The sequence below is a fragment of the Vipera ursinii genome, assembly GCF_947247035.1.
Source record: "Vipera ursinii genome assembly, contig: scaffold_307, whole genome shotgun sequence".
NCBI classification, from domain to species: domain Eukaryota; kingdom Metazoa; phylum Chordata; class Lepidosauria; order Squamata; family Viperidae; genus Vipera; species Vipera ursinii.
The window spans coordinates 14,494-23,279 of record NW_028148107.1 but is presented as its reverse complement, the minus strand read 5'-3'; the positions used below and the strand labels follow the sequence as shown (position 1 = coordinate 23,279).

Here is an 8,786-nt window from a genome sequence, read left to right as displayed (position 1 = left end):
GCATCATTAACCATAAATATAATACAATCCAGCTCTAACATTTCTAATTCCCCAAGAACTATTATTAGAGATCAATCTGCAATAAACTGTTCTCCCATTTATTAATACAAGTAAGGATGATTTTTTCCCATTTTTTTTAGTCCTAAAGGTTTCCCATGTTTGCTATAAGATGTATTCCCAAGATAATTTAAGGACATAATTTCAGGGAGAACAAACCACTTTTTTTTCATTTAACCATTCTACTTGGATGAACAATAGAACAAAACGAGTAATTAAGTTACTTACTAATCAATATTAATTGCACTTGTAATCACTTCCTGAATCACACTTGAAAAAATGAGTTAAATAACTTTATTATTGTAAAAAAATGGCAGCCCAAAGGGAAGTAAGGGAGTTTAAGGGGTGGGGTGATTGGGTGAGAAATCTCTGCTGTCCTCTTAAACACAGTAAAGATCCATTAATAAGTGAAACACAGCATCTCTCTCTAGGCTCTAGGGAATCAGTTCATAATCCATAGTGAGAGGCCTAGATAGGACCAAGCTGCTGGAAATGATCGTGAGAGTATCAGGTAAGGCAGGATCCCCCATGTTCAGTACATGTCAAACGTAGCAAGGAGTAATAGGACCTTCTGAAACCATAGCCTGGTGCTAGATGCCAAGCAGTTGCTACAAGGAAGTTGTAGTCAAGTGCTAGGAACAGTATTAGCCACCAACAAAAACCTTTCTCTGAGAACCCAAAATGGACTCAGTCTCTCTAGCATATTATTCTGATTCCAGCTAGATAACCTTGATGCCCCCATACCCTAAGCAGCTTTGGCGATGCTTGCTTTCTTGGGATTCTGTGGCAGGCTGGGTACATTCCCGTCCTTCTGCTTTGGGTCATCCTTATTCAATGTTCTTCCTATACCCACTCAAATACATAAACTGAGCTCTTTGCGCACAGTGCACTTCCGGCACTGAACTACACAGCACCAATGAAATCGGCAAAGGCAGTTCTCTTCCAGGAGCAGTGTTTCCTCACGATGACCCCGTCCACAGCAGAGCAGGTCACAGCCACTCATGTCCATGGCAGTGCTATTGCACACTCGCCCACGTGTGCCCAACGAACCTGTCTTGCGGTTAGCAATGCAGAAGTCAGGTGAGTCAGCAGAATAGATGAGGTCCTGCCGGTCAGGGGGTTTCATGTTCCAACCCACAGGGATGAGTGTTTTGCCATCATTGCCACCCATCACTTTAAAAGCCCCATTAAAGCGTTCAAGCAGGCGGTCACCCACTTCCCGAAAAGGAGGCATCTTCTTCCAACAGGTGCGCAAGGCACAGGAACCTGAAAGGCCATGACACTTGCACTCTGTCCGCATGTGGTTCTTCACTGCCTAGAAAGGGGAGGGGGAGGAGAGCCACAATAAATAGGAAGAAAAGGGCAATTGCAAGATTAGTAAGATCAGAGTTAAGTCTCCTAGGTGATTATTTTAAATAAGAAGTGAGAACAGGCAGAGAGACAGAAAGTTTCTTCTCAGGTTAGATGGATGCATTCTTTTCCTAAAACAGAAATTGTATCTCTCTACCTATTGCCAAAACAACAGCTTTAAAATATGTGGCAGCTAGTGCTTTAAATGTGGACATCCCACAGATAACTTAGCAGGTCAACTTCAATACCCAAGCAATTTTATATGGGTTCTAGAAATTTAAGTTGTGCTTTGAATTTGTTTAATGTTCAGTTTTATTTGCAAAAAATACAGTACATTAGATCAGTTGCTATTTCATATAAGCCTGACTGCATCGCTATCTAAGTTGTGTTTTATAAAGGCTGTTTCTTGAGATCTTACAAGAAACACAAATGTTTTCCTGGCTTCTGAGCTGACAAGCTTCATATGCTTAAGCTCAATATTGGAAGTATATCAGTGATGCCAGTCAGCTCAACTGTGAAAATCAGAAAAAGTCCACAGAATACTTTTTCAAGAATATAATGGTCCTTGAAAATAATAAACTGGCATTTCCTGGCTTACATTTTCTAAAAAAAAGAAAAGAAAAATGAGAGTTAAGATATGTTATAGCATCATGCTTCTGAAATCTAGATAATAATAAAATAAATTGTATTTTAGAGGAATCAGTCATCATCTGATGCAGACTAATTTTGGACTGAATACACTATCCAAACAGGTCTTAAACATGGGAGCAGACATTTTAACAGCCCAATATTCCTATCATCACATCAGAGTCTGTTGTGATAAGGTTTTGCCAAAATCCATCTAGAGATCTTGTTCAGGATGGTATTTGATCCAAATTCTTAAATCACACTTTTGAGCTTGAGCTATTATGTTCCAGAAGCATCCCGTAATGCTTTATATTTGTTCCTGTACTTTCTCCTCCCTCTGCATTCACTTACTCACTTATCCATTTTTGAAACAGAAGTAATGGTTCTGTAGCAAACAATAGAGTTTTCTTATTCTGTCAGAGAATATGTTTTCATTGGTGACCTAAGGCTGCTCTGCTCATTTATAAAGCAGTATTTAAAAACAAAATACACACAAATATGCATAAAATTAGCTATTAAATTATAGAGGATCAGAAACCCAGCAGGGTAAAGGAACATTAGGTTAAGAGGTCTAGAACATATAAAATTGTCTACATATAAGACAAGATGGAACAGAAGAGAGAAGGACCTCATAAAAAGGACAGGACCAGACAAATAAGTACATCTTGGTTTATGCACAGAGAAGGAGGCAGAGCTGCCCATCAGCAGAGGTTTCCACATAAAATAGGATGAAGAAGCAATACAGCCCTTACCAGTCTCCCTGCTTCATTGTTGTGCAGGTCAATAAGAGTTCGAATGTCACTTTTGCCACGCTTGCGCTTAGCATCCATGAACTGCCGGGATTTCTCATAGCCAAAGTCAACATCATCCCCACAGCCACCCCATTCCCAAGCAGAGCTCTCTGAACCCATGATGGCAGCTGGCAGAGGAGGTGCCCTGCTCCGAATTGCCTCGCAGCCACACTGCAGCAGATCCCCCATGCTGCAGGCCTGGGTGACAGCATGGCTAACACCAGCTGCTGTGATGGCATAAACAAAGGCTGTCTCCCGGATATCTGTTTTGTAAATTAAGAAAGGGAAAGAGAGATGGAAAACACATTAGGCAAAGTCGTTGTTTTTTTTTTTTAAATAACCTTAATGTCCGAGCAAAGCAAAGAGGTACTGGCAGGCCATGTCACGATAGGCAACAATTCAACCCCTGAAGGCTTCTGATACAGTATTGTCTGTAGTTGCTTTCTTCGTTACCAACACAATGGCAACGGGGGTGGGATTCCAAGATCCAATAGCCCCCTTCACGTCTCAACAATCTGGATTTTTTATTTACGAGGGGCGCCAGTCGCCCCTCCGCCGCGGGACATGAGTTCCAGGCATCCCTCGCCATGCTGGGACCTGCCACAGCCACGGGAGGGATTTCTCCTTTGCTCTGCTCTATTCCAGCAAGAGGCGCCGCACCGCCAAGGGCTCCGTCTCCTCTCTACCCGCAACCCGCCGCCGCCTCACTACCTCTTTTTCCCAGTCAGGGGCTGCTTGCAGCAGGGGCTGCAAGTAGCGGGGTTTTTTTTTCCCTGTGCGGCGGTGCAGCGGCGCCTCTTTCCTACGGAGCTCCTCGTCCACATCTCTTCAGCTGTCCAATGGGTTCGCGCCCTTTCCGTCCCGCCAGAACGGGCGCCATTTTTTCCTCGGGTATTTCCACTGCCTTCCTCATCCGTAGCTTCAAACGCCCGTCCCGAGCGCCTGGAAGCGCCCGTCCCCAGCGCCGTGGCTTTCTGGCTCTCGTTCCTGCCTTTTGCTGGGCTCGGCCCCGCTGTTAATTAGTGAACTGACGAACCAAAGTGAGCATTTGCCGCTCTACCTGCACCTGTTCGCCACAGCAGCGTTTGCAGGGCAGATATTATATTCTGCCTTATTCTTTGTTGCTGCTAACTTTATCCCGTTAGGGAACACACCTTCAGTTCAATGTTGCATTTGGGTAGATGTTGCCTATCACTCTGTCTTCCTCCAGGGGTTAGCATCTTTGGTTTCATGCGTGTTAAAATGCCTCGGATCAAGGAGCAGTTGCCGGCAGAAGGACAAAGGAAGGGGAGGCTTGCTTTGGCCTTAGAGTGAGGGAAGGTAAAGGTTCCCCTGCACATGCATGCTAGTCGTTTCCAACTCTAGGGGCCGGTGCTCATCTCCGTTTCAAAGCCGAAGAGCCAGTGCTTGTCCGAGGATGTCTCCGTGGTCATGTGGCCGGCATGACTAGATGCCAAAGGCGCACAGAACGCTGTTACCTTCCCACCGTAGTGGTCCCTGTTTTTCTACTTGCATTTTTACGTGCTTTCGAACTGCTAGGTTGGCAGAAGCTGGGACGAGTAACAGGCGCTCACTCTGTTACGCGGCACTCGGGATTCAACCTGCCAAACTGCCAACCTTCTGGTTGACAGTGAGGGAAGGGGGGGCGGCTATTCACTGTGAAGGTGGTAGAGACGCTCCCTGGCCATATTTATGGCCTAGCTTGCTCTCTCAGTTGCTGGGAAGTCTGAGGAAGCTCCACGGACATGTAGGAGCAGAATCTTTGAGAAGGGGGAGGGGCAGTAAATCTCTCCCAGACATGGATACATTCTTGGGCTTTATTAAAAGCTGCTGTGCTGTCTAGGAGCATCCATAATTGCTTCATTACAAGGACAGAGAGACATGTCACAGCAGTAAACCTTCAGCCTGTAGCAATAATCTGCTGCCTCCCTCCCCAAAGTCCCGGCAGTGCCTGTACCTCTCATGCTCTCACATTCACTCTGCGAAAGAACAAAGTGCAACCCTTAGGACTGTGTATCTGTTGTCTCCACTCAAGAGAAAAGATGGTTATAAGCAAGGCATGGCCAAGCCAGGGTTCTTGGTGTTTCCTTGGTCATCATCAGTAGCTTATCCTATTCTTGGTCTTCACCTAACAACAAAGGTTTATCCTGTGCTAAATTCCCCCTCCTCCTCACTATCAAGGGACCCCACTTAGATACTCAGATCTACAGTCCCAGCTGCATTATTTCATTAGTTTCTTTCTTTTCCTCCATAGATTTCAAAATGCTGTATATGGATCTCTGCTTTAACACACACACACATATAAACCTCATCTCCAATTCTCTGAGAGGTAAATAAGAGAAGGAGGCTTGCCCAAGAACACCCCAATAATTTAATGTGTGAACATTAATAATTTAATAATTTAATGTGTGGAACAAGGAGTTCCAATTCTAATCCAAGGACAACAGTCTATTGGCCTTCAAGTTTTGATACTACAACTTTCATATATCCTAGTAACCTGACTAATAATTCAAGGTTATGAAAACTCTTCTGAACTTGTCAAAGGCACTCCTGATTTTGCCCCTAAATGAGCTGTTATATTCAACCACTGTGCTAAGATTTGAGCTGGACAACGCAAATATTTTTTTGCAGGAAGCAAAATGCAATGCAGAAGCCAATTCTATTATTAAAACAATACAGTAGTAATTGAGTTTCAAAAGTCTTTATAAAATAATTATATAAACATTAAGTGATTTATATAATTCACTTTTTATCTGCATATTAATAAATTGCATGCATGCTTGCTTTGTTATTGTATCCTTCATACATACACATGTTGTAACAGGCATCATCTTAAAAGAGCCATTCCTTTATGTGAGCAAAGGGACACAATAATTGCAAGATTTTTAAAAATTTAAACAAGTCTTTAAAAAGACTTGTAATTAAAAAAATGTTGTCAATTAATCACATTGGATAAGGCTTAGAGAATTATTTTCAAGTTAGGAAAATAAAACATCTAATACTCTGAATACAATAAAACAGATGAAAAAAGATCATGTGATATTATGTTCAGGTTATATGTTTTATGGATACCTATAAGATCTAGAAGTGTTATCCTACATTGCTTGTCAGTAGTGTCTAGGCCTCTTTGACCCTTAGCTGTGTTTTGTTTGGTTGCTTCTATTTTTATAGGTCTCAAGTGCCCCACCAGCTTTTTCTAACTATCCAATTGTTCAGCCTGCACCTGAATAAGGGAGACAAATTATTTCTTCCCATCAGTTAATAAGAGAAAAGAATCAGTTTCTAAAAAGGAAGAAGATAAAGCTTCCAGCCACACTAGTGACCATGTACAAGATTAGTGGCTTCTCTCATCTGAAAAAGGATCAATGGCAGGGGAAGAAAAATTAAAGCTTCTGCCCTTCCTATCAGTGTAGTAAATGTCTGTGTGTTTATTGGAAAGGGACACGTATCAAAATGCAACCTATACCAAACAGCCTTCAGACTGCCTAAGCCTACATGCTACTTCTCACTAGGAGTAATGTTTTCTAGATTAATTGAAATGCTTTCTGGGTTCACATTTAAAATAGACCTACATTTTTAGCCTCAGTTTAAGTCTTCTCTATGAAGCCTGTAGCCACAATCCCTGTACCTGAAGGCGTAAGTGTTTTAACTGCATGATTTAAATAATACACGAAAAATTGTTTGTCATTCTGGATGCAGGTCACTCAGTATGGAGGCCCAAGCATTTTGTATCTCTGCTGATTCTCAAATCCAATACTTAAGATAAAACAGATTTATAGATAGGTCAGTTAGAATGGCTACATTGCCTCCTTGTCTATTAGTGGTATTTGGAGAGGAGACCAACAGGGAATTTCAGGGCTGTAGACTAGATTGGGAAACTGGGGGAAAAATAATCTGGAATAAGACAATGGCAGGAAAACTAGATATTCTACTATAAACATACACCTTTATCTACGTGTCTTAATTAAATGAGCACTTGTTCATTATCTTCATTTCAGACACATAATCTTTTTTTAATCATCTGGGGATATAGTAGGATGTGGGATGATATTATGCTCTTAATTTTCAAATGGGTTTTTTATACACCAAAACCAGGCACAATTTCACACAGACACAAAGAAGCTTCATGCCTAATTAAGATCCTCAATGCAAGTGAAAATACATAAAAGAACAGAAGTGTTAAGCAACGGAAGGGCCACCGTTGGGCATGGCTGAAGATGTATTTATATGGCATGGACTGGAGATACAAGGAACAGGTGGATCTGCAAGTGAAGGCCCAGCAGGATGCAAAGGGAGATCTGTTGAGCAGACTGGCTGGGAGATATTATTGCAACTTTGGGGTTACAAATTAGACATCGGAGAGGATAGCTCAACAAATGTGCTCAGGAAAGAATATTTTTTCTTATTTCTGTTCTCCCCCCTGAGCTAAAAGTACTGAAAACAGCTGTGTGAGTCAAGGAGTGAAATAGATTTAAAAAACTGCTTTAAAAAAGGCTCCTTTGGGAAGTGTAAATGCATAGTTTGTTAAGCTAAGGCCACTGTATTGGAAGAAGTACACAAAATAATAAACATCACTATAATTTAGAGAAAAACAGTGCTTGTTATGACTGGAAAGTTCCTGTTTCCCAGCCTCCAACAGAAGCACTAAATCAATCCCAAACCCTAGAGCTATCTGAATAGCCCAGCTCAAAGCATGCAGCAAGGATTCAGTGAACCCCACCTACTGCCCAATTTAATTTCAAAGCAAGCAGAGAAGAGTTGCAAATTTATTCTGTTCCCCTTGCCCCTCACTTCTGAATGAATGAATCATCTCCATATACTGTAAGAGCTTCTGTCCCACTGGCAATATTGGTCACCTCTGAAATATACGCTGTATCCTCTCTTTTCTTCTCTCTTTAATTGTGAGGACTATTTGGCTGAATTTCTTTTATGAACAAAATAAATGCTTGCCCTCCCCTCCCTTTACTCTGGAAGAATCCCAAAGGGCAGTAATCTACCCAAGCGACAAACCCTGCCCCACTCACCCTGTTGTAGGATCTTCCCAAAATATTTGCTGTGGCTGGTGCAGTTCCAACGACGAAAACGGAATTGGTACTGGCACTCACGCACACCCAATCTGGCTCCTTTGGCAACTTCTTGTACAATCTCAGGTTCTGTTTGGCACAACTCAGCCTGTTTCCCTGCCAGCCGCTTGGTCTTCCGACAGATGCTGTTGGGATCCATGACCAATGGGCTGCCCACTGCCCTGGAAAGATTGGAGAAAAGACACAGAAACACTCTAGTTGCATCGAAATTAGTAGGCTTAAACCTTTTTAATCCATAACTCTTTAGGGCTCTCATAGAAATTAATTATGAAATTAATCACTGAACCTATGCCAGGATATTCCCAAGGGTGGTAAAATTTCCTGATGTATGTCCCAGGACTTTCTAGTTTAATATTCTCTCTGACCAGAGCCAGTTCTAGGTATTTTAGCACCCTAGGCTAGGGCACAGTCATATTATGCCCTCCCCAATTGGCTCTTCTTCCAATTTTTTTTAGGAATTTCAAAAATGCACACTCTTATTTTTTTTGTCTTTGAGAGTTTGAGCATTATACTTATGAATTTTAGGCCGGGACATTTTTTTTCTTTTTTTCAGAATTTTCACCTCATTTACAATGAAATATTGTAAATTTTTTTTACAGATTGCCTGTGGGGCCATATTTTCCCAAGACTTTCTACCCGTCCAATCTCATCCAACAGATTGGACATGCTACAAATCCATCAGCCAAAGAAGACAGACTTTTCCTGTTGTAGCCCCTGCCTTATGAAGTCGTCTCCCCTCAGAGATCAGAATGGCTTTTCACAAAGCTTTAAAAACGTGGCTATATACCTGCCCTGGTGTCTTAAGGGCCCTGTTATTTGGCTTTACAATTGGACAATTAATCATCACAACTGATGTTTGTACTTATGTATTTTGTGG

At 42.0% G+C, this 8,786-nt stretch overlaps 1 protein-coding gene across 1 annotated transcript; it reads right to left on the bottom strand.

Moving 5' to 3' along the window:
* Nucleotides 1-910: 910 nt before the first annotated feature.
* Nucleotides 911-8,063, bottom strand: WNT6 (Wnt family member 6; the record flags this gene model as incomplete). Its single annotated transcript, XM_083380328.1, has 3 exons — nucleotides 7,850-8,063; nucleotides 2,787-3,088; nucleotides 911-1,372 (listed from the first exon to the last, which is right to left on the bottom strand). Exons 1-3 carry the CDS (start codon nucleotides 8,046-8,048, stop codon nucleotides 911-913), a joined length of 963 nt encoding a protein of 320 aa, XP_083236454.1. The 5' UTR covers nucleotides 8,049-8,063.
* Between the last annotated feature and the right edge of the window lie 723 nt (nucleotides 8,064-8,786).